Source organism: Aphelocoma coerulescens (assembly GCF_041296385.1).
Source record: "Aphelocoma coerulescens isolate FSJ_1873_10779 chromosome Z unlocalized genomic scaffold, UR_Acoe_1.0 ChrZ, whole genome shotgun sequence".
NCBI classification, from domain to species: domain Eukaryota; kingdom Metazoa; phylum Chordata; class Aves; order Passeriformes; family Corvidae; genus Aphelocoma; species Aphelocoma coerulescens.
In genome coordinates, this window is record NW_027184085.1 from 23,653,644 (window position 1) to 23,680,617 (window position 26,974).

The 26,974-nt window shown below is 38.0% G+C and overlaps 1 protein-coding gene, 1 long non-coding RNA gene and 1 other non-coding gene across 3 annotated transcripts; 2 read left to right on the forward strand and 1 right to left on the reverse strand.

The window, feature by feature from the left end:
* Positions 1-780: 780 nt before the first annotated feature.
* LOC138103132 (uncharacterized) lies at positions 781-3,622 on the forward strand. Its single transcript, XR_011147667.1, has 2 exons — positions 781-1,083; positions 2,135-3,622. It is a non-coding gene; the product is annotated as an uncharacterized lncRNA (long non-coding RNA).
* LOC138103923 (small nucleolar RNA SNORA47) lies at positions 1,783-1,911 on the forward strand. Its single transcript, XR_011147890.1, has one exon. It is a non-coding gene; the product is annotated as a small nucleolar RNA SNORA47 (small nucleolar RNA).
* AGGF1 (angiogenic factor with G-patch and FHA domains 1) lies at positions 3,083-26,714 on the reverse strand. Its single transcript, XM_069001171.1, has 14 exons — positions 26,498-26,714; positions 25,371-25,467; positions 24,697-24,902; positions 23,847-23,993; positions 21,851-22,039; positions 13,084-13,435; positions 11,450-11,561; positions 10,094-10,145; positions 7,956-8,057; positions 7,435-7,600; positions 7,103-7,185; positions 5,959-6,086; positions 4,992-5,091; positions 3,083-4,177 (listed from the first exon to the last, which is right to left on the reverse strand). The coding sequence occupies exons 1-14, from the start codon at positions 26,681-26,683 to the stop codon at positions 3,977-3,979; spliced, it is 2,121 nt and encodes a 706-aa protein (XP_068857272.1). The 5' UTR covers positions 26,684-26,714; the 3' UTR covers positions 3,083-3,976.
* Positions 26,715-26,974: the final 260 nt, after the last annotated feature.

The window sequence follows — 26,974 nt, forward strand, 5'->3', positions numbered from 1 at the left end:
TAGCTAAATGAAGAAATCTGATGATCTAAAAGAAAAAAAATTAGCAGGGGAAACAACAACGGAAGAAACAAAGAAAGCACTGAAGGAGGAAAATGTTGGAGGTAAGCAGGTTTTTGTGCAAGACTCAGGGTGCTACAAATTCTAGCTGTGAACTTTTTAGTCCCACGAAGTCTGGCAGTTGAGGTTTGACCAAAGCACACCATCAGCAGTAGCAACCAGGCTTGACTGAAGACTACCAAGACACCACCAATCTACCATTGTCCTTGGACAGAAAAGGGAAGGAAGACGAAGACAGGGCCCAGGGAGCTTAAGGAGCAGGGACTGTAAGACCTTTTACAACAGACAGGCAGGGCATGGCAAATTTTAAGTCAGCTGGATGTGAATAAGGTACTCTGAGACTACTGCAGTGCTGGCTCCCTTGGTGGGCCGCGCTGGCTCTTCCTGGCATGCCTTTCTCAAGATCACTCCTGAGACGCCTCTCATTCATTCCTAGGACCATTTGTAAGTCAAAATGTTAAAAAAAGTCATGTAGGTGTATTTTTAAACTACTATCTACGGCTGCCGTCTTCATTTGTCTGATTGTCCTCTTGTAAGGTGACGGATTCCCTGCTCCCTTCCCTCCTCCTCAGCTGCAGAGCAGCACATGAGCCGCAACCTCAGCGGTACATCCCAGCGCCGCTCCCTTGGCGAGCCCGGCGGGGCAGCCCCGGGCGGGGCGGTGCCGGCCGCGGCCGTGCCGGGCTGGGCGGGTCCCGCTCCGCTCTTCCCCTGCGCCGTGAGACCACACAAGATGGCGGCAGCTCAGCGCCGCCGGGGCCGGGCGGAGGCTCGCGGCCGGTGCCTGCGGCGGGAGCGGCTGTCGGGCCCGGCTCGCTGCGCGGCCTCCTCGGCACAGCGCAAGGGAGCTAGACCGTGACCCACATTTCTTCCCCTGCGCTACTAAACGAGGAGCGGCAGGAGAGGCAGAGTGTGTACTGCTTGCAGCGCTGAAATGACGCCGAGACACTTTGGCACGGACGGAGGACAGCGGGTGGTGCGCTGAAGCGCTGAAGCAGGATCACTGCTGCTGAAACCCGTACGCAGGTATGTTCATCAGCAGAGAGACACTGCTGGATTAAAATAAGATGCAGATGAAACCCTCAGTTTAGAAATCAGAACTCGCAGAGAAAAAAAAAATCCCACATTGAGAAATCACAGTACATGGAAAAAGACGACACAGAAAGAAATCCGATGGAATGCACCTTTCAGTACGTCTTGCTGGTAACCAGGATGCTGGTTTTGACCTCTCTTCCTGCTGCTGTGGCGGATTTGTTACCTGCTGGCAGAAAGCCCCAGTCAGGTACCCTTCAACAACCAGCTGCAGCAGCTTTGCTCGAACAAACATTTCAGTTTCATCCTATGATATAATTTGTAAAAGCGGTTCATACGCAGATAGTTCAGGGCCTCTGCTGGCATAGGTGTTTTGTTCATGTCTTTTGCACAACAGTGGTTGCACTCCCTGTCTTTATGTGTCAGCTGGATTGTTCAGCACTTAAGAATGTACCTGCTATTCTTTGTTTATTTTAAATTTCAGAAATACGCTCGCTAAGTTGGCAAAATTCACTGTTAGGACTACAGAAAATAGTTTGTTTATATAAACAGATTAATTTTATCCTTAAGAACTTTAGGATTATACTTATTCACTAGCAGTATTTATATGTAAAGCAAACTGCTAAAACTTGACTTTGGCTGTATAAAAACACAAGTCTAAGTATCCTAAGTTGGGGAAGACAGTGGGATGGCTGGAGGACTGAGAAGGTAAGACAGTTAAACTTCATGCTGTATCTTACTGGTTATAGCCTCCAAAATTATAATAGTGCAATGGCAACTCCTGTTCCCCTCCTGACATGAGGGAAAGCAGTACTGCATTTGCACATAAGGGTTGCACACCACTGGTGGTTTTCACCTCATTCATTTGTACTTAAAACTTTGCAAGAAGTCACTGAGGTAAAGGATTAAGTCATATTTAGCTCAATACAAGTCTTCCTACTCAATAAAGGCACACAACTGCTTGATGAGGATTACTCAAACCTTACTTCCAGTTGTTTTGTTAACAATCTGTGTATTAATGGAACTGCTTTTTCCACTTCCCTAGGCAGCATCAAGAGAGAATATTTGTCACACCGACACTGAACCAAGACTAAGCTTCAGCCCTTTATATGGAACTGCTGAAAGAGGAAGATGCAGTACTGAAAGCAGTCAGTTTTGACTGCATGAGTCCATGCCTCTCACAGAAGGCAAATGATGTCTTACTTCAAAAATTTCATGAAATGCAAACTCGGTGGTTCACTTTTCTTAGAGCTGTTACACTTGAATAATTGGGGAGAGGGAAAGTTGCAGTTCTTACATCAAATTAAAACTTATAATTTGATTTACACTGAAGACTGCAGAAGTAAAAAAAAAAAAAAAAGAGCAAAAATGTTCTTGTAGTATACAGTGATTTTTTTCCTCCTACTAGCAGAAATAGCTTTTAAGATCAACAGTGAACTAAAACTTAACGAGTACAGAAAAGGACTTACAGAACAACATTTTTTCACAGCTAGAAAAGGATAGCCTCTGAAAATGTGAAGTTGCCAATAAAAAGGAATGCAACAACAAGTTCATAATAGAGCAATACCTGTATATTATTGCAACAGCAATAATACGTCTGTCACTAAATCAGTAGACAACTAACTGCTTACAAAGGCAAACAGTGACCTAATTTTAGTTATGCTGCTCCAGGCATTGAGTGCAGATAACTGTATCTTCACCTCTGTCTGCAGAAGTAAGGTGTGCTTCAGGTTGTAAACTAGGGTGCATTTCAGGATTTAAATAGTAGATTGGACCTTTTGCTTTGTAGTGTATGCATCTAGATTAAGACAAATGGCTGGTAACTTGTTCTGGTTTTACTCCACAGTGCCCGCAAGATCTGGTAGGATGATGAGACTACCATGTTTCCTTGGACAAGTACCAGAACTTCAACTTGAACAAAGTGGGATTAAATTTTACTAATTTTAGAAGAGCAGTCCTATTCAACATATGGACAAGAGAGTATGAAGAAGCATGCTGCTTAAATTGACAATGATTTATTGTGTTTAGGAACATTCAATAAATACCAGTCTTTTAGCTTTAGTTTGGAAATCCTTCCCCATCGAAAATCAGTTGTTTGTGTTGGTTTTTTTTCTGGCATAAACTCCATTGCCAGCAATGGATGTATCAGAAAAAGACGTTAATAAATACAAACAGACAGCAGTTTTCTAAACATACCTCCTCTTTTAAAGGCGTGATACAGATTTACTAAACAAATCTCAAACAAGTTCTTCACAGAAGAAAATTTTGCTACAAGCTGTCTCTGAACATTGTTTTCTTCACTAATGCTGGTAGTTTATTTCATGGAGTACAGTATTTATGAACAGTAATGTTGAATCATTTAAAACCAAGCTTTTTCCCCCTTTGCCACAGGTATGCTGAGACATGTAGCTAGTACTGAACTGTACGAATTTAAGAGTGGTGGCACACCTCTTGTCGAGCATTTAATGGCAAACATGAAGAAACAGCACTATGGTAGTAGGGATCTGGGGGATTTTTTTTTTTAATCTTGATTTTTAATCACTGTTCAAATGTTAAAGGTATCATAACTAAATGTAACAGATGTTTTGTGTAATTTTCTGTAAAGTGTAAAAACACAATGGGAGATTCCTGCTTGTGACAAGAATAATTTTCAAGTACTTAAATTTGAATATCCCTCTAAACTCCATTCATTTCTTATTAAAAATGTGTATAAAAGCATGAAGACTACAGAAAACCAATTAACATAACAGAGTTAATCTTGAATAAGTTTTTCCACCACTGTATTTTACATATAACCAAACTCCTGCTTTAGCAAAAGCAAAAGGAATAAAAAATTCTCTCCCAACTATTTATACTCAGGAATTACCTTGCTGTGGGACTAGATACTTCAGTCTACAGTCCCTCTAACCCAAGGTGTACTCTTAGGTGTATCCCTTTGTGATTTAGGGTCTTGGAAGTTTTCAGCAAACCTCTCTCTTGCTTTATCCCAGTTCTTTTTATTCTTGCTCTGGATGAGCTGAACATCTTCAATTGAGGCTGGTCTCCTAGTACCCAAACCTGCATGCTTCTGGTGTAACTCAAGTTGGATCTGTCAAATACATTAAATATTGTTGTAATTGCAAGTTAGGTATTCTAAATACTACAAATTCTATTTTTCTAATACACATTTCACCCCCTCTCCCCAAGCACCTCTCTTTCATGTTCTAATACACCTAGATCATATATAAACAATACCATGAAAATGATGTGTCAAATCATCACCTTTGGAACTATGATCTAGAGTGCTGTATTATGTCCCCTGCCACTAACACTACTGTGAAATACACCTCACTGCGTGAGCAGCATATGATCCCTATGCTGGCTAGTTTGACAACACAGGGCATGGAGTGGCTCTGAGCAGCATTACTGTCAAAAGACAATACATCTCTGGTGACAAAAATGGGACTAACGTGGCTGCCAGAGACCCACAACTTGGTGGCTACAGTGACTTCAACTGGCTTTTCCTCTCTAATGGCCCATCACCTAGCTTGATTTTTGTGCTACATCAGCCTCTGAGAAAGTGAAGAATTCCACCCTAAACCAATCTTAATTCACATCACTTATTCCAATTTTCCTCCAGACTTTGTATTCAAACATGAGATTATTAATTCAATGGCTAGAAGCTGTCTGTCTTCCTTTGCTTAGTTTTCTAATGAACACAGTCTAGTGAAAGGACAACACTACTTAAAAATTTCGAAATACCTCATAAGTCAAGGAAAATATAATTTGAGATTAATCCTACTGAGATGATTTCTTCCTAACCGGGGTTTTGATACATGGCATAGTGAATAGTGGTACAGAATTAGATACTTTTCACTACATTTCCATTATTTTAGTTTCAAGTGAAAACCAGAAAGACCTACCGGATCCTTCATGCCACCACCATCCTTTCCCAGGCCTTCCCCCTTTTTCCATCCCATCTTCTCCAACATTTTATGTCCTTTGTTGCTGTTGCTGATTTCACTGCAAAGAAAGTTTAAGATAACTGATAAGCAAGAGTTATAGAGTATGTTTTCAAATACTGAACAACATAAATGTGCATACATATGCTGCTCTAGAAACCAGTAATCAATCCATCAAGAGCTATCCAGAAGATCCTTGCTACCTTTTGCAAGTTCCTGCAAGAATATCTTTGGTTAACAAGCCTCTGGTCAATATCAGCTTTCTTAAAACTCCTGAACTACTCGCTTGCTTTAGGAGTTAAAAGATACATCATGGGTAGCAGGGTATGGCTTACATTAAGATAAAAGCAGTATCGCTGCCAAATCATCTTAATACACCTATTTCATCATCTCACACCTCCTTTTATTAATTTACAAGCACCTACAAGTTCATGTTTCTTAAAAAAAAAACCGAACTACAGCTACAAAAATAACAACAGAAGGAACATCAAATAAATACATGTCCTATGAGTGGCTGGATATTGACAGTGAGAGAAGCTGCAGGTGAAAAGTCTGCATTTATATATACACATTACTGGGACTGAATAGGAAAAATGAAAATTGAGCCACTTGAAAAACAGACACTACTGAAGATGTCAGTAGTGCAGCTGGAGAGTTCTTTAAATTTTTGAGTTGGTAAGGAAGTGATCTAAGCATCCTTATGGCCAAGATAATTTCTGTATGGAAGGTGAGGAGTTAATACATGAGACCATGTGAAATGGGAAGTGTGAAAGGTTAAAATTTTCTATCTCTCCTAACACAATATATACAGGTAATTTGTAATCTGACAAGCTGTATGCTAGTAACAAATTGATACTTATTTTATGATCATTTTTTTAAGATTCAGAAGAGAAAGACATGGGGGATACCTTTCCCATGCCCAACTTACATATGAATAGAAGCTGAACCATCATCTCTCTGGAAGGTTCCTTCACTTCCAATGGTCTCTCTGCGTTTTCCTGCTCTGTCTTTGTACTTTGGATTCTTCACTGCCTTGTTGTCTTCATACTCTGTGTTCTTTCCAAGCAGATTAAATTGCATCACGACAAAGAGGGCGGGGTTTAAATTCTTTATTTTTGGTAATTTCCCTTTTTCCCTCCAGAAGTATAGCAGCTTCAGCCTATTTCATTAATTCTAAATCTTATAACAAAATCTGTAGTCCTCACTTAGTATTTTCTTAGCCTGCAGGCATACCTTGTAAATCACATTATTGCCATCATCATGTAATATTGTCAAATTCAGTAATCTCAGAAGCTGTAAATAAAATAACAGATTCTCTTGAATCTTCTCTTGGTATAAAGAGTCAATCTCTCAATATTAAGCAGGAAACCATGTGGACATGCCACTGGCTTTTTATATAAACATTTAGCCTGTTCCTCAGCAACTACTTTTTTTCAGAATAAATGACAGAATTAAGCATGTTTACAGATTCTGTATCAGTATTATTTTGGTACCTGAAGAATTTGATAGAAATTATGGCATTCTGTTTTCTACATGAATACTTAGTAAAAATGCCAGAAGCAACCGCATAGTTAAAATTATCTCTACAACAGAAGTAATTTGAATACATATATATTATATTGCTTGTATGTTCCTGTTGGTATTCTTCTATGGACTTAAAAACCTGAAAAAATTCCTTCTTCCTTCCATAATTTTTTCAGTTGCTTATTGTGTTTCCTTTCCAAATAAAAGATAGGACTGTGATTCAGTGAAAACTTACTCTGCAGAAATAAAAATAGAAGTGTCTTGCAAAATCTTAACTTCAAAAGGATTAGGAATCTTGTTGATCCTTTGAAAGGATCTTCCTTCTAATTTTCCATGGAACTTTCATGACCTCTTACCATCATCTTTCTCTGTACAGGTTTGTAAAGAATAATAAGACAAACCAGGCTAGATTTAAGGGCATTTGAAAACTTGCCTTATTTAATGAAGTTTATGACTTAAAATAGGAATCATGAAGTACTAAAAAAAAAAAAAAAGTGGTAAGAACCACAAGATTACAAAAACTTAATCAACTTCTACTGTAAACTCACCTGTAAACCATATTTTACCCGTATTTGTTTTAATGCTTTTCTTCTGACTAACTCTCTCTCTTCTTTGCTAAGTGCTGGACAAACTAAGAGGAAGAACACAGGATTGGATTTCTAATTACTAATGTAACAGTGTTTTGAAACAAACAACAAATGTGAGAATTTTTGTTCTAACATAATTATACATAAGACACATATAATACCATGAAGAAAATACATCATTATATATAACTATTCCCAGTTGATGAGAAAATTGCACGAAAACGGAACTAGTTATTATGTTTATAGAGTAAACAGCCATAACAAAAAATATATCCAGTGATAATGTAACTAACCAGAAGGCTCCTTTTTCTTGTCCAGGCGAAGGTGTGCTCTAACTTGTCCTGGTTCACATCCATCACAAGTATCACTGCCAGGGTGAATATGAAAAGAAAGCACAGTTTCGCCAATCTTCACTTCATCTCCATGCTCCAGGACGTAGGGATCACATTTTGTTTTAGGCTACAGTAAAAGAAAAGTTTTGGCAGCCAAGTTAACTACTCATGAAAGACATGAACTCTATTTTATGCACACTGCTTACAACTCAGTAATTCAGTTTGGCCCCACAAATGTAGGCACGTATTTTAACTACAGTGGGTATTTCACTCTAGCAACTGCAACCATAGTGGATTTTTCCTAGTATATCCAAACATTAAGCACTGTATGTGGCCCTAAAATCAGAAAGAAACCAAGGCAGGCCTTAATGTATGAAAGAAGACATACAATGGCATTGTAAGTGATTTGCCATAACACGTTTTAAATGGCCACAAGATTAGTTTTCTGCATTGTATAGAGCACTAAAACAATAGGTACTCACCTGGAGAATCTGATTTCCATTAACCACTGTTCCATTCTGACTGCCTTGATCCACAAGAACATAATTTTGCAAATCGTGGTCAAAATATACTTCTGCATGAAACTGACAAATAGAAGCCTAAGTTAAATGTTCTTGTCAAGCGAGTACTTCACAATTTAAATCTTATTTTAAGGTAAGATTTCAGAATATATTTTGAGACCTTAAAAATGAGCGGCTCTGGTACTCTTAAGTTAATTGAGTATTTCACATCTTATGGTTTCATTCTTGTGCAATGTAAATGAACAAGCCACAATAGCATGAGCTAACATATACAGTTAATAAAGTAACTATTCTGTTCATACGATGATTCAGGACTGGACAACTATATTCTTCCAATGTGGCAAATGTGATTTACTTAAAGAACTGCAAGATTCAGTAATATAGCCTTTTAAACTGCTCTTGTCAATAAAGGTTTTTTGCTTTTACGGTATGTTATAGCATTGTCATTTAAAAAAAGATCTCATTCTGCTTCCTTTTACTTGGTCTTTCGTATCTGAAATAATTCCCTTAATGCCATGCTTTTGTAACTTTCACATAATTCACCCCCTCCTGCATCTTAATACCTAGGTCAGAATCAGTACCAATCTTTTGCCGTTTCTTTCATCTCCTTTCTCATATTGAGATTAACAGTCTATTTTTTTTGTCTTGTTGCAGTTCAATATAGGTATTGCTCCCAAGCCCACACAGACCAGAGAAAGCACAGCTCCTGGCCAAATTAATAAAGAGATGCACAACCTCCAGAAAAGGCCACTGAACAAACCAAAGTACCAACTTCTCCAGCCTACTAGAACTTCCAATAAAAGCAGTAAGTCTAGAAAAGTGTTTCAAATTTGACAATTTCAGGCAATTGAAGTTACTGCTTTCAATAAAAAAAAAAGTATATATATTTTTTGAAGATTAACTAGCATTTCTTACTAAATGGAATATTCCCATAATGATGGAGACTGACTAGTTCATTCAATACATATTTTATTTTCTACTTCTGTTTTACTGAATAGAACTAAAACTTCTTCTAAAGAGGCTAAATCTGCAGGGTATAGCATTTTTTAAAATCTCACTGTCCACTCAAGAAAAGCAAACACCGAAGTTGTCCACAGCTAAAAAGTAAGAATACTGTAGAAAACAAACTAGTATGTAACTTTTTGTTTCCACAGATATGTAATTTATCTTTTCACCTTTGACTCCTTCTCTGAAAAGTGAAGTGACTTCTTATATAAACTGTCAGTACCTGCGAAGTACTAAACTGGTAACATTACAGAAAAATAAAAGCCTTTTGGCTTTTTATTTGCCCAGTTTGAAACACATGCCTGAGAAAGTCATTAATAGCAGGGAAATATTTGCGCTGGAAATTATTCAGTATGATATACAGCAGCTGATTACTGAGAACTATCATTTAAAATAGACACAGTAAAGTGTGTTTCATGAGATACTTGCATTTACAGATGTTTTTTAACTAATTTTTTGTTTGGATGACACAACGTCAATCTACAGTCTTCTTTTGAGTGCTATATTTAGGGTCTGTGTTGAAGTATTTAGCAAAACAGAGCACAGAATTTATAACAGAACAAGAATTTCCATTCAATCTACCACTGAAAGGAATTCTGTTAATTTTTCAAACTCCCTCTACATTATTTCCACAGTTGCTTGAAGAAAAAGAAAATAAACCGTTTTGCTCTGAGCATACTGCAAGGACTGCATTACTTGGTAACAAAATTCTTACTATCTGACATCAAAATTTTATATACCATTAGTACTTACAGGATTTTTCCTCAAGTTCAGTAACTATGAAATTCAAGATTCAAAATATAATTTTTTTACTGTGCATTACACTGTAGATGAGTAGAACTCCAATTTTAGAAGAGTATTTAGCTTTTCTAGACTTTGAAAACATGCTGTTGTTTGTGTTAAGTTCCCATTCAGTAAAATAGTTTGTGTTTTCTTTGTTTCTAGATTCAAGTCTGGCTAAACCCGTATCTCACTCTGAAAGTTCTTTCAGAAAATTAACATGATTTTCCAAATTTAAAGCCATAAAATCTAAAGCTTAATTCATACATTTATGTCCTCTGATCTACCTTTCAGCAGACATGAACAAGAGTTACCTTACTGACTCCAACTTCAGGAATCTGAAGTGTGTGTCCAACATCTTTTTCTCTGGAAAGGCAAGTTGATATACAAATCACAACAAAGTAGAAATACATCTTGTGTGGCTTATAAAAGGTATATTTCAGTTGAACTGTAATATAATATTTCTCTTCTAAGCTATTAGGAATTTTTACAGATACAAAACATTGTATTGCTATATACACAATGAAAAGACTTGCTTCAGGTCCCTTCTGCCATTTGTATAAACTATACCAAGCAGGCAATTAGTAAGTGATCTAATGGTACCATTAAATTCTTATCTATAAACCTGACATTTCTATCTGAACTGTCATGCAATTCCTGTAAATAACAGTCTGAACTCTGCATCCTTCAGGCTCTTCAGTGTATCTTGGCATCAGTCTTCAACAGTGAAGTTAAATTCTTTGTCGCATTAGGCAGGCAATACAAGTAAAGAAAGAGTAATCTATACAGGGTGGGTTTTGGTTGGTCTACATTTTTTGTTATTAAAACACTGTAGCAGGAAGAAGGGATTTGTGTATTATTATTGTATTATTATACTGTATTATTATTATTGTGTATTAGATTCTTATACTAAGGGCTTAAGAAGCAATGCAGCTAGTAAAAGCCCTATATGCAAATTCAAAGTAGAGCTGTCTGTTCATCTTCACATACATGGACTTCACCTTTAAGAGCTAATCAAAACACATCTATCAGCATTAGATAGAAACAGCTTTTCCAGGGTGAGGTTTTTAGTAAGCATGGAAAAAGCTTTACATCATCATTAAATTCATCATCCACAACGAACAGACCAGATTTAGAACTGTAAGAATACAGTCTAGCACAAACCAACTTACTATCTAAAGGCCATGAACAAACCCTACTGAAATCTGAATGTATGAGGAACTCCAGGATATTCTTCCTTGTGATCCTGAATTTCTGAAGGGCGTTTTTCCATTTTTGAAAAAGTACTTCAGTGGCCTGGAACAAAATTTACTTACTTTCTAGGAAACAAGTTTTCAAAGAAGGATGTGCAGCTGTGCTGCCACTGGGGCTCGGTCACAAGATCGAGTTGCCACTAACAAATTTTCAGGTCTGCTGAGCTGCATTAACTGTGCATACTGTTATGTTATCACGACAACATGCTGTTATGTGACCTGACTTGAATTTCTTACTGTGGACTAACCAAACTCAGAGAACCTCACAACTGCTGCAGCCTAGGAAGACAAGCATGAAGAGTAGACACTAGCAATCCTAAGTGCTTTCCACAGCTTTCAAAATGAGGTGGTTTCAGATATAAATATTATATATATATATATATATATATATATATATAAAGTTTCATTCTGTTTTACCTTCCAATTGTAGCAGGCTTCACAGCAGTGATAATATAAAGTGACCCAGTCTGTAGAACTGGTGATCTTATTACAATTACTCTGATACAAGGAGGCCAGATCTTTTCTTCATCTATAATTATACAGAAAAAAAACCCACCACCATTAGTACCAACAAATTACAGTTTTAACTTTATAGTCCATAGTTTTTAAAAAACTGAAAAACATTCTGGCATTACCTAGCAGAATAATATGCAACTTTCATAAAAAGAAATGTGTAACCACATCTGAGAGAAAACTTTGATGAGGTTATTGTTTCAAAGGCTTTCTGACTGCACATCAAAGTATTACAAATGTTTTCCTAATTCTAGTTATTTATATGTGGACAAGTCTTTAGTTACAGCAGTAAAATATATATACATTGACAAAATTTACTAGTATATTGTAATTTATGGATCATTAATTGTAACAGATTAGAAAACAATTTTACTTTGAGAAAAGGCAGCACCTTTTTGTTCACCACATCACAGACCTCCTGCATATCAAACTTTATATATGACAATTTCTATGTCAAGTGTATTTCTACCAGTTTTTTCAATTAGGAGCACTATTCATCAACATGGATTAGAAAAAAAATAGAGCCTACAGACGCATATGCTTTTTTGCATCATTATCCATTAAGATACTATATTCTAACAGCTGTATGAATTCTGTACTTGGATGTACATTTGTAGAAACAATCTCCAATGATCTCAGCTAGGAATAGACAGGTGAGAAGACAAAACCTTTAAAGGTACTAGGGGAAGAGAAATGCTCCAGTTTTTGTTACTTCAGCATTACTGCAGCATTGGATATTAAGAAAAGACAATTTAGTCTGAAAGCCTGATGGTAGCAAGCACATTTTGGTTAGCATTAATCACTTAGAATCTGAGTAGTTAAGTAAAGTAATGAAAACATAAGAAACAAACTGACAATACAATACAGTTTTCTATAGGTTGTATTTCATTCTGTGATTTGACATATCCTTTGCATATACACAGCTCTGACTGGCTGCATCAAGCTTTTCACAGGTTACCTTCTTTTTTTTTTTTTTTTTTTTTAGAGACCTAGCAGAACACTTAGGTATAAAACAGCATACAGGTTTCCTGTCTATATCCATTTCTTACAAGTTGCCATTGGAATATAAACAAAATATGATTTCAACTAATACTCCATGTTGCTTTTCACCACAGTAGATCCATCTTGCCTTCAACTGTACATGATGGTTTACAAACAGTATCAGAAATACTGTATATTAATTTAAGATAGTTAATACATAGAATTACTGTGAATTACTGGTCTAGAACCCCTATTTTAGCAGCAGAGTTTATTTTCTCCTTTCACTTTCCTAATCAAGTCACATTTTTGCAATCCCAGAGGCTTCTACACAAGCACAGATGTTATACTCAGAAACAGCTCTCATAAAAACACTACTACTTACTTTTGTGCAAGTGAAGAAAGGGAAAGAAATGCTGGTAACATACAGCACTTTTTAATTCAAAGTATCTCAAGTCAAATGCTTTTGTATATTTTCTTTCAATTATCCAAACTGTAATTTTTTTTAACAGGCTCCTGGAAAAATACAGTTATATCGTATATAATCCACAATAATTCACCTTCATTTTCTGAGTCTTCTGAATCACCAGTTTCTTCACTCGTTAATTCCTCCTCACTGTAGGCTTCACACTCAGAATCTGTAATTTCACCCTCTTCTGGTTCACTCTCTGTGTCTGCTGTTCTACTGTGATCTGTATATGCTGCAGCATCTGGTGTACTTTTATAGGAACGTGAATTTATACTGTCTGTAGAAATGGATTCTTTGGCTGATAGACTGTTTCGTGGTTTTGTGTCCATTTTAGTCTTTTTTCTTACATTTGGAGACTCATCTTCTTCAGTAGAACTTACTTGCTCAGTGGTGGAAAAGCAACTCAGACTGTTAGATGACTTCTGCTCTTCTGTGTCCAAATCCTGGAGGGGAGTTACACAATGTTACAGTCTTTACACATTGAGTTTTGCTAAAGAATGCTGTTAGCCTGGAAGTAAACTCTTCACTTAGGAAGAATTATTTTTAGAACTATTAAGAAATAGTTAAATTTCCAGAAAGTTTTACACATGCAGTAGGCAGAACTTTTACATTTCAGTAAAAATATTTTCATATCTTATTAGATGTGACTGAGACCATCTTCTATTTGTGAACGTGTGACTGCCCTCCTCTTCTAAACTTCACTTACTCCTCTTCTAAACTTCACTCTTTTCTCACACTTTAGAAATGTTTAGAAACTTTAGAATCTTGTCGTCATTTTCAAATGCGTACAACATCACTTTGAATATTTTCCTATTTTGCTTTTATGACACTCACTTCTGTCCCTCTCTTATTCAATTCTTGCAACTTGCTTAGAAGGTCTTTCATTTATCTTCATTGTATCTTCCTCCTGTTCTTGTCTTCTTTTTTATTACCACGGTCTAGAATATCTGGAATGCCCACTCATGCTTCACCTATAGACCTGTTCTTCCTCCTTTCAAAAGCACATCTTTAAGAGTCTTTAATCAAGATAGCATAGAGGGTATAAGCTTAACTTCTGCTATGTGAAACAGTTCTACTAAAAATCCATTTTCTACTTCAAGAAACTTCTCAATTTCTCTACTGAATATCAGACAGATTGGATTATTACAGGTTCTCCCACTTCCACTTACTTCATCATTAGAAAGAAAAAAAAACCCAACATTTTTTTAACTGAGAAATCTAAAATTTCATATTAATTTTTGCTAGAGTACCTTGAAAATGTAATTCTCAATCTAGTAGACAACTGTCTTAGAAAAAAATAAAAAGAAGGTAAAAAAGGATGAAAAAAGAGAAAAATGAACAGAAGTGCCTTTAAAAGATAAAATCTCAGATTAAATTATGCATCATTTTGAGTTTAGAGTGAATGCATTCAATTGCCTTGAATTGTACCAAATACTGCAATACAGTAGGTAAAAAATACCTCCTCGACTTCTTTCTGTGTGTTTCCATTTCAAGATATGTGAAATAATGTGAATGTTAACATCATGGAAATTAAACCACTTTCAGAATTGTAAAAATGTATCAGTGGCATAGACTAAGACAAACACAAGAAGTCCTCTCAGCTGTTGGATAGGCCAGCGTACTTTTGAAACACTTTCAGTAAGACAGCAGGTTCTCAGGTAAAACCAGTGATTTTTTAAAAAGGTTTTCATGCTTTAACTGAAAGACTATTGGTTTGCTCAGGGTTTCTCTATAATGCACTAACCCTCCTCCCTGAATCCTCTAAATCCTTGAACAGAAAGGAACAGGATTGCAAGGTCACTGTGTAATGTCATTTATTTTAAACAAAAAAGCATAGTAATCCTGCCAAAAGTAAGCCTACACAGTTTAGACATGCCAAACACATTAATTCCACTAGAAATATTTTTGGAAAATCTGATTTTCCCTTTTATGAGTTGTATTTTTCAGTGCATTTGTCTATATTTATGTTTGGTACGGGTATTAGATTGATACCAAACATAACAAGGTGTTCTGCAACCTAAAACATATTGCTTCTATAATACTGTAAACTAACAAAGTAGCTCAGGGTATTCTAATCTAATCTAATCTGAAAACAAAGAAACTACACTAGCTGCTCAAATCAGAAGCCAAGTGAAACAACACTTGACTGTGATGCACTAATGCCCAAGTACAATGGTCCAACCACTCAACTCCTTCTCCACAGTGAATCCCATGATATCCCAGGATTTTGGCATCATTTCAGGTATTTTAAACTAGAAAGTAAAAAGGTGCTGTTTCAAAGCCTGGCTACTAAAGACACACGCTTGGTTCTGTGTTGAAAACAGGAATTTTTAAAACACTCTTATAAACAGACCAAGGATTCCATTCATACATTCATTCTACGATTTTGCCAATATGACCATTAAGCCTCTTCTCAGCAGCTTCTGTATTTTTTCACTTTGCTACATTCAGCTGTTAAGAAAGCAAACTAAATAGTCAAGTACTGATAAAAATGCTGTCTTCACATTTAGAAAACCTTGTATGAAATAAGGATTTTAAAATTGAATATGGATCTTGACAAAGTGTATAAGCATTAAGCATGGGGATACTGAATGAACCTTAAAGCATTTGAAAGGATCTTGTGGTGAAGAAATCCTTTTCCATAACGTATAAAATGTACTGGTTTTGGCTGGGGTAAAACTAATTTTATTCACAGTGCCTAGTGTACGGCTGTGTTTTGGATTCGTGTTGAACACATGGTTGATAATACAGAGATGTTTTATTTATTGCTGAGCAGGGCTTACACAAACCAAGGCCTCTTCTCCTTCTTGCACCACTCCACCAGCGAGGAGGCTGTGAGTGCACAAGGAGTTGGAAACAAGACACTGCCCATATAGCTAATCTCAACTGTCCACAGGGTATCCCACATCACATAGCATCATGCTTAGCAATTAACCCCAGGGAAGGGACAAGGAAGCAGGAGGGATGTTGAGAGTTTGGCCTTTGTCTTCCCCAGTTACCATTACCTGTGCTGGAGCCCTGCTTTCCTGGGGATGGCTGAACACCTGCCAGCCCAGCCAGGGAAGCAGTGAATCAGTTTCTTGCTTTCTTTTGCTTGTGCGCATGTGGCTGTATCTCAACCCACAAGTCCTCTTACTCCTATCCTTCCAATTCTCTCTCCAATCCTGCTGAAGGTGGAGTGAGTGAGCAGCTGCCTGGGGCTCAGCTGCTGGCTGAGGTTAAAGCATGGCCGACTACCAGTACTAACACAGTACACGTGTAGCACGTATTAAAGCGTAACTATGCAAACACCACCTAATGCCTTGCCTCCACACAGTCATTGCTTAAAAGCCAGGAACTGGCAGTGAGCACAACGTTTGGTAAATATTACCCTGAACAAACCATAAATTCTAGCAATGCACTTGATTTCTCAATGAGTAACTAACTCTTCGTCCCAAACTTGTGCTACAAGACACAACGTATGCAAGTACATGCTCATTATAGCCATTTTTTACACCATGATATTAGGCACATACATTTTTTCAGTGTTTTTTTGCCCAATACATCTAAATAGTAGACTGACACCAACAGTCATGAGTTAGACATGGACTGACTCCATGTGACCCAGATCTGAAAAACTTTCTGTCTACTGGGTATTACCACACTATCTCTGGGATTTTTCTCACTAAGCTGAGAGGTGTGATCAATCTGATCAATAATAAACTATTTTTTAATAGAGTTGAGTTGGTTCACATTTCTGCATCCCTGACAAAGTCAGGCAAAAGTACTTTGAAATCAGGATTTTTATGTATCCCATCAGAACTGATCTTAAAAGAATAACAAATCATGCTTATGTGAGTGGAATTGATGGTTTTACATAAAGAATAGGCCACAAAATACTGATTACAATGACCTTTTGAAATGCAGATTGTTCTACTTAGAAAATATGTATTATCATTGTCATTGAACTGTTTTTCTGAAAAATTCAAAATATTTTAAGCATTTAACTATACTTTTTGCTTTACTGTTACAGAGCAAGACATTTTGTCTTTCAAAACTTCAATTTTTCTGTATTATGGCTGATCAACATCCATGTTCATGCAATTCTTCAGCATGCCTATAAATCAGAACTTATTGTGAGCATAGTTAGCTCAATTCTAAGAACTGCACTGTTTAAACTGGTTTTTTTCTCAATTTATTTTATACAAAACATAGAAATACAGACAAATACAGCTCTTCTCAAATGTGTAGCCTGTTCTTTCTTGGTTTGCTACAAGTTCAGTAGGTGATTTAACAGAATCATGGGTTCTCAAAACTCCTCTACAGGACTGAATAGTACATCTTTAGCATTGACTCTCTCAATTTGAAATACTAATCTGCAATTCAGTATTTTACTAAAGAAGTATTTTCAAACACTTAAAAATAGCTCTTTCACTCAAATGACTAAGCTTTCATGTGCTAAAACCATTTCACAAGTACTTCAGTTACTCTCATCCACCCTACACAATACTCAATTTTCCAGTGCAAAAAATCTAATTAAATGCCAGAAAAAAAAAGCTCTTCCTACATCATATAGAAGTCATTTTATACACTGGTGGACAGCTCTGAAATATGGGGAACAGTAATTTACCTTACCTAAAGAATGAGTAGTTTCTTTAGTTCAGAGCCTTTCTATTACACAGAGATGCTAAATACTTCTCTTCCCAAATATTCCAGAATGCCATCAAAGTTTTCTTCAGATGTTACTTACACAGTATTTAAAATATATTTCAAAGCTACTTTGCAGGTGAATGGATTTTAATCAAATAGCTTAAAAAAAGTATTAATTCCTTTAGGAAAAAATGTATCTAAACATCAATTACTAGATATTATTTTTCCTTTAATAAAAATATCAAGGTTAAAGGTAAACATCCGTGGACTAATGCGTTTGTTGTCTCAACTCTACCTTTACCAGAAGCTGCCAATCCAAAAGAAGAAATCCTCAGATTAGCCATGGTTTCTGTCAACTGACGTACCAAAAGATGGGATGAATATCAGCAAAAAGTAAACTACATGTGATAAAAAAAGTAAAAATCACTGCTTCAAGAGTTCTATGGGAAATACTACTGAAACTGCCTTGTCTCTCCTACAGAAGTAGCTACAATGTGTCTATAATGGAAAGAATATGTTAGAAGTTAATTTTAAACACCAATCTGAAATAGAATTTACTAGGTGGTACTTTGAAAAAAAAAATTAAATTTAAAAACAATTTATGGGAAAAAATGGCATGTGTCAGACCTTCCTTCTAAATTTTGCTATGTATTTCTAATGGTGCCAGTGCAGCAAGTAGAACTGCAGGATCACTACTGCACAGTCTATTCTCCAAACTGTATGGAAGCCCTGGATCTTCACACTGGGCAGGGATCCCATTATTATTTATGACACCCTTTTTGCTTTTTAAACTTTTCCAAATTTACTTATTTAAGGGGTTTTCTTGTACAAGAGAAAATACCGTGTTTCTTGTCCCACCTTTTTTTAACCTACCCCTACAAAAAGATACCTGAACTAAACTATATGCCTAAAAGTTTCAAGGTATCCCACTAATCTTTTTATGTGACCTGCACAGGGGCTAATACTTCTTCCTGGCAAAAAAAAAATCCCGATTGTCTATTAAAAGCAATTAAGTAGAGATGGTATACTTTGTTTCATAAGTCAAAAGAACACTATTTGTAATATATTCAGTTTAGTGACTGAAAAGAAAGGATTTCTTTAAGGAAAGTTCTTGTATAAATTAGGAACATTCCCCAAGTGACAGCAAGCCCATGGTTCCCCCCACTACTGTTTTTTTACAATTAGAAGTACATTCATTTTAGGAGACACTTACGAGTATTTTCTTGTTTGGTAACTCAGCTTGTTGAAAATGCAACAATATTTTGGTATAGCCATAGCTACCAAAACCATAGCTACCAATACCATCTACATAGAAACATATGTTTGATAATCTACGCACATAGCTGCTAAATTTCCTTATTTCTTGTATTCCGCAATTTTTTAAGTAATACTAAATATCTATCAATATTTTTTTACATTTATTCCTTTAACTGAAAAGGAGAGAAAAAAAATTTAAGATTCTACAGCTAATTTAAGATTAACTACAGCTAACTGTCTTCCCCTGCTTCACATGGATAATCTTATAAACCACCTCAGCTTCTCCCAAGAATTATAACGCTCAGGGGGTGTACAATGTTTCCAAAAGTTCACCCTGCTTTCTTAACACTAGAGGTCCACAGCCCAGGCATTTAACCAGAACTTTCTCCTACCGGTACCATCTGTAGAAAAAGGAGGCAATGTTGGGACCATTTTTCAGGCTAGCAGCACAATTTAATAATTGACTGGGAAAAGCAATAATGAGGTACTAGTCTTCAAAAGCATTGTCATAACTTTAATAAATTAAACAGCGTTCCGGGAAAGAAAAGGCAGAAGGCTGGGCAGTAAGTTTGGAGAAAAGCATTTCAATAGATAACGCTTGAACTACAAAGTCCTACTTAAAACCAGATGTTTTTAGTTTTATTCTATTATGAACTAATTAGTGCCTTTGATAATACCAGACTAAACTGGACAACAATTATACTGCCAAAAAATACCATGCATCTATGCACTTGACTGTGCAGTTTATAAACTAATTTTTCAGTTTTATAACAGAAAAATATAATCTTTTATTTTAGCAAAACTTAATCTTTTATATTAATGTAACATAGATTTTTTAAGTGATTAATAACCACAGTACAAGAATAAAATGTCTTAACTCAGCTATGTAAACAATGTCAGTAAAGTACTTTTTTCTTCTAATGCCAGCACTGCATTTACAAAGAAGAGCACTGACAAAAAGGCATTCTTTTATTTTTGAAGTTTAAAATGGAGAGTGTTTTATGTTCCACTTCATATTCTCCCTGGTTTTGTTTAAAAATTATAAAAGGCCATGATTACTTCTTTAACATTGACCTTCACTCCCTGTTCACAGAAGGAAAGATCTGTGCACTAGAGTATACTTAAATGTTTTCCCTGTTACTGTGTTGGTCAAACAAATGAATTTACAAATAAAGCAAAGTACTCAGTTCACCATCAATAAAACACGAGAAAAAACGGATGTTCACCTCCTACCTTGCGACTGTGAAGTCTCACAGAAAGGATTTGTTAACGAGACTATTTAAATAAAAACATCAGTATAAAGTAAGTTAAAGACAAACCTCTATTTCTAGTTTAATCAGATTACAGAAGCAGACTGTGATGGCATTCAAAAACGTAGTCAACATTATTAGCTAGGTCAGAGCTATACATGTCTTAGAACTTTTATAAACACTCTTGTTGGTTTAGGTAACAGTTCATTACAGAACTAAATTTAAGAGACTTATTAATCAGTTTATGATCAAGACTTACTCCTACAAGTTTTTCATGTTTCTTTCCTGACACATGATGGATAAAGTTCCGTATTGACCAATGTCTTCTGAGAGCGGCAGAATGCTAATTTAGTATTTCCCCAGAGCAAGCCCAGAACCTGGGTGCTGCTAAAACGGCACTTCCATTGCATTAGCTCTTGTCTCTTAAGTCTAAAGAATCATTATACTTAGTGTTGCTAAGTATCCAGATCAAGTTTTCCAAATGGAAGGTTCATGTGAAGTTTCCTCAAGGAGTAAGAATTCCTGCATCAGCCACAATTTGCTTATAAAACGTGTTATCAGTCAACAACCACTATCCATTTAACCTAATTGCACTTTTCTTTAATGTAAATAGTTTCCATTTTCAAATCTTTCAGATGACCTCAATCCTGATTAAGTTTTTAACAGTGCACTGACGCTATGTGACTATTATGTACAGTTACCTGTACAGTAAGGTAATTATTTCAGATTTCAACCAATCTGCTTGTCTGAGGGCTACATAACGAAACTATGTAATGGTTAAAGCAATAGCTTTGAAGAATGCAAACCAAGAAATCAATATATTCAATTTTATAACAAAATAATAGAACAACTTGGCAAAACAGGACTCAACATTATTAAGACTGTTCATGAAGGAAGCGCTTCCTGAGGTTTAATAGATGTGTTAGAACTTCTTGGTGTTTTAGAGTGAGTAATGTTTTTCAAGGCAGACACTATACACCACATGGTATGCTTTCTTAGCACTCAGAAAAATTTTGTAACTTAAAATACAAATTAATTACAATGGGCATTTATTAAGATGTACAGCTTATCCACACACTAACAACTATGAAAATACATTGACCAAGTAAAGTATCAATAGGAGAGCAGAATATGCAAAGAAATAGAACTCCAAGACACCAATCCCAAATGATAGCAGAGATACAGTAAAATGCCAGTGGACGAAGCTCTGGAATGCAGTCACAGAGAAAGGATTGTACATGAGTGTATTTTCAAAATTTACACTTTTTTGATTCCTAATGTAATCTGAAAAAAACCCAACTGAACAAAAAACCAACAAAAAATCACAAGCCAAAATCCCAAACCCAAGACGTTGCCACTAACACTTAATTTCTGACATAAATCCAACCCACACAACACTGAATTCATTCTCGTGTGCCTGCTAATCAAGAAACTTCACTGATACTCAGTTTTAGACTCCTTTACGGTTGGGTAGTAATAAAATAGTATTGAAAAAGCAAGGGAATCCAAGTTAAAAGTTTCATCCTTAATCATTCAATGGGAAAGTTATTTGAAACTAACTACATGTTAGCAACCTTCTGTATATAGTTTACGTATGTTTAAATAGTTCAAAAAAATAAGCATACATTCTCTGCATAAAACCAAGCCCCACAACCTGTAAGTTGCATCATGGGCAAAAACCCAACAGATTTTGCATTTTCTCTCTGTCAGTTCTGAAGTTACCTTATACTCATCTGAAGCAATCCACTCTGGTTCTTTTCTCTTCTTTTTCCCCTTTTTATCCTTGGTGTGCTTAGTACCAGAGGACTGGTAAGACTGCAGATCCACTCGTGAATGAAACTGGTATCGGCCGCTTTCCACATCACAGTAGTAGTAAATTCCAGTTGCTGGGTCATAATACAGTTGGTTTTCCTTTATAAGAAATGAAGAACAGTATTATCATCACTTCAATAAATACACTGATCAAAGAAACATCTGATTAATAAAGAACCACATTTGAAGTTTCATAAAATGAAAAAACTGTGGTAGCTTGATCCTGGATGGCTACCAGATGCCCATCCAACCACTTTGCCAATTCCCCTCCTCAACAAGACTGGGAAAGAAAATAAGATGAAAAGCTCATAGGTCAAGACAGAGGTCACTATCATGGGCAAGCCAGATTCAACTTGGAAATATTTAAAATAGAGCTGGAAGATAAGGACCAAATTAAAAACACGTCTCCCAGTCTCTTTTGTTTTCACAAGTTCAGCTGTACCACTTCATCCCCAGTTCCTCAACCGGTCTTCCCCCACCTGAGTGGTGCAGGGAAATGAGGAGTAGAGGGGCTGAGATCTCTGCTTCTACTTCTCCCCTGCTCAGCATGGGACCTTCAAGAACTGATTCAAGCATGGGTCCTCCACAGGTCACAGGAGCCCACAGCTCCTACCAGGAAGACCTACTCTGGGCTCTGGCGTGGGCTCTCCACAGGTCAGTTCCCTAAGGAGCTGCTTCTGTGTGGGATCCTCCATGGACTGTACTGTGAGTAGCTTCAGTGTGGTCTGCTCTACAGACTGCAGGAAATGGCCTGGTCTAGTACTTGGAGAACCTCCTCCTGTTCCTTCCTCTTTGGCCCTGGTGTTCACAGGGCTTTTTTTCACACTTGCCCCCACATACACACTGCAGTGTGTACAGTTATACCCTTTCTCACACTGCTTTCAGAGAGGCACCACCAGCTTCTCTAATTGCTGTGCTGTGCCCTGCAGTGGAATCACCCATGCCCAGGCAGCCACTGGCCTCCTCCCACAGAGGTGACCTCTGCAGCCCCTGGTCCCACCACCAAAACTTTGCCAGTAAACACACTACAAGAACATTTCCTGTAATTCAGAACACTTACTGACCAAGAAAAGATACTATTTTGGATAATTGTACCATAAACTGTAATCTCTAGCCCCAAACATTTAGGTATAACTAAATCCACAAATTATGTCAAAAGCAATGCTATCCTTTTAAGACCTTAAAAATGAAGTCCAGAAGCATCCCAAAAATAAACAGTTGTGTACCTCACGCATTTTTTAAAGTTGAGTTGAATATAACACTGCAAACAAATTCTGTTTTCAGCACAGTACTGTATACGTATCTATCCATATATCTGTATACATATACACACCTCATAGGAGAAAAAGAAAACCTTGTCAAAAGCTATATAAAAATGTGTAACAAAAAGTAACCATTAAGAAGTTATGATCCATCATCTAATCTGTTTTTCTGAAGAAGTATTTTCTTTCCTGTAGCATCAAACTAGTTGGTAACAGTACTCAAGTAAAAGCACAAACATTTTGTGTATTTTCTCTCAACATGCTTTTCACTGTGGAGAAGTAACTGACTTCAGAAATACATCTTTTTCTAAACAAGACATCTTTAAGCTCAAGCTCTTACGTTTGAAAGAGTTACAGATCAGCTTTACAGCATAAAATTTCTACAATACCAAGTAACTTAAAGATCTAGGAGACATCAAAAAGAACTGAATTAAAATCTAAATCTGTATCTTAGCCTGCTATCTTTAATTTGACTGAAATAATAAAAAAATTAATTAACAAACTTTTAACGCTATTTATCTTCAGTAACCTGTTTTTCAAAACGTAAGATCAGCTTGGATCTTAGTTCTTTGCTCGTATCAACTTCTACTAACAAAACTTTTGCAATAGAGAAAAATGCCAAGCATTTTGGAAATGATCCTTACTGAATTGTAGTAGAATCCAGTGCTATGGTCATAATACAATCCCGTATTTTCATCATAAGTAAATCCGGTTTGTGAAACAGCAGCCTCTGCAGCAGCTCTCAAGCTCTCTGCCAAAGAACCCTCTGGTACTGAAGTTTCTTCTGTCTCCTGATAACAGAAAGCAAGAAAGGTAAGGGCTCTGTGAACGTGGACTGTTTCAGAAGGCAAAAATCTAGCTGTGATTTACTGATAAACTCCTACTGATTTCAACAGGACCAAGACCTCAGCCTGTGTCTTTCATTCTATCCCGGCTTTATTCAAAAGTGATTCACATCAAAAATACACACAGAAAACATCTTTCGGAGCATTCCTAAGACAGATCTCTGCTCTCTGTTCCATTTCAGCTGCTAGATGCTAAGGCACAAACTCAGTTAAGCGAGTGACCTAAGAGAAGGCTGAGGAGCAGGGAAGAAAACCCACCAAATAAACAAACCCCACCAACAACGCCGTTCTCCTTATATGTTGCTTCCTCATGTCAATGGAAGAAAAAATACTAAGTACTATTTAAGAAAATCAGGATGGACATACTGGACACACTCTGCTGATAAAAAAGATCCTGCTTCAAGGCTATGTGGGATATATGTGCCTTTCTACAAAAAAACTCTCAAACTCCAGAACACAAATCTAAGAGGATGATACACTTACTACATACTAAAGAGAACTAGTTTTGATGTACAAGGATATTATCAGCACCAGACTATCACAAAAAGTAATTTTGTATAAAATGTCAGGATCACAAGCACATCTTTTAGATGGAATATTAACAGAGTACTGATTTCAAAACCAGTAAAACCCCAGACAGTCCAGAAACCTGTGAATTCTGGACGAAACTTTCCTCTTCCCCATCTTCAATAACTTTGGTGCTATCCTTCCTTAGCGGAATATTAGCACCTGTCTCCAATTCTTCTGTGGAATTATGCTCAGTGCCTTCAGTCCCGTGACTGTGCTGCACTGGTAGTTCAGATGCACAATCTTGAGTATCAGTGTGATTGTAATAATTTTCATAGTAGTAATAATCTGCAGGGGGGAGGAGGGAAGAGAAAGAAAAGTTGAAGTTGCATAAATTAGCAAGGCAGTATTTTACTAATGCAGTTTAAGGATACCAAATCTTAAACTGGAAATTTATGCAAGTAAGTAGTCTAATGAAAATCAAATATTAGGTAGTGCCTCTACTTTGCATTTACTCTACTCTTACTGAACAAATTATGTCTTATTTTAATATACTTCAAAGATTGGTAAAGCATGCATGTTTGCAACATGAGATTACTACGTAACAAAGTACAATGGCATGAATTCTGCTAGTCCATGCTACATTTTATCCTGAATTAATGGCTTGAATAAGTAAGAAATAATCTGAAAGATAACGTCAAGTTTCTGAGTTTAATTCAGCAAAGGATATAGACTTGAAATGTATTCTATATTACAAAATTTTCAAACTAAGATATTGTTCTAGATGCCCTTTTAAACAATCACCACCCTCTCTACCTGCTTGTGACCATGCAGCACAGTCCTCTGTCTGTACTTCTACACTAGACGTATCTTTCTCCTTTCTATTATGGATTTCTTTAGTGAGTTCTTCTACCTGAAAGAAAAACTGCATGTTAAGAACACAATACTGTATTTTAGTGGTCTGCATCTCAGAAAAGAGTCAGCCTATTTTGCATTTCATAATTCAAACAAAACATAATGGCACCACAGGTGTTTGAAGTGATTTTGTTTGGCAGGAGATAATTTTGTACTTGAACGGCTGGCATAAAGAAACACATAATTTCTGCTCACAAAGGATCAGAGAAACTTAACTGAGGTTATTCCTAAATGCCCACCCTGTAAAGTTGGATTTCAAGCAATGACCACTGTTCTGTGGTGACATCTGTGGCATTTACAAGCCCCAGAATGTTCTGAACTAGAAGGGATCCACAAGGATCATCAAGTCCAACTCTTGGCCCTGCATGGGACATCCCCGAGAATCACACCATGTGCCTGAGAGCATTGTCCAAACGCTTCCTGAGCTGTCAGGCTTAGTGCTGTGACCACTTCTCTGGGGAACCTCTTGTATTGCCCAAGCATCCCCAGCGTCAAGAACCTTTTTCTAATATCCAATCTAAAACTCCCCTCACACAACTTCAGGCCGTTCCCTCGGGTTCTGCCAGAGAGATCAGTGCTGTCCGTCTGCCTTCCCTCACAAGGAAGCTGTACACTGCGATGAGGGCTCCCATAAACTTCCTTGTTTTGTCAGAAGCATTTACAGGGTAGTTCTTCCACTCTTCCTTTACAGCACGTTTCGTTTAACAGACTTCTTTTTCCGCTGCCACATGCAATCTTTCCTTTTGACTGCAAATCTAACCCTGTGGCAGAGAAGGCGTTACCGTTCTCACCACCAAGGTCTGACTCGAGCCCTCAGACCGGCTCTGGCCGCCCGCAGGCCAGGAGAGCCCGGCTGGCTCCGGGAGCCGAGGGACCGGGTGGAACGGGCAGGTCGAGTGGACGGGACAAGCGGAGCGCGGTCCGTGCGGCACCCGGTCGAGGGCTGGCGGCCGCGGGGGTCCCGTGCCGCCCGGCCCGGAGGGGGTGGAAGGGCCCGAGGCCGCGGTAACCGGGGCGGGGGGCCCTACCTGCCTCCTGAGCGCCTCGCCGCCCTCCCGCTCCCGGCGGTACAGGCGTTGGGTGCGCCGCAGCCGCCGCCGCGCCCGCTCCAGCTGCGCGCGGCACGCGCCTAGCTCCGCCTGCAACGCCGCCGCCGCCGCCGCCTCCCGCTCGCCCGGGTCTGCCCGGTTCTCGGCGCCCGGCGGCGAAGCCATGGCCTCCCGGGCGCCCCTGCGCCGCCGCCGCTCAGCGCCCGCCCTCCGCCCGCCCCGCGGCGCTGGCGCGGCCCCGCCCGCCGGTCCCGATGACGGCCATGGCGCCCGCTGGGCGCGAGGGCAGGAAGCGGCGCGGGGCGCGCGCCGCCGCCGCACCGAGAGCTGTCCCCCGCGGGGCGGGAGCGCGGCGCGCGGGCCGGAAAGGCGGCGGGAGCAGCCGGGAGCAGCCGGAAGCGGCGCGCGCGGGAGTGCGCGTGCGCCCGGGAAAGGGCTCGGCTGCCGCGGGACGGG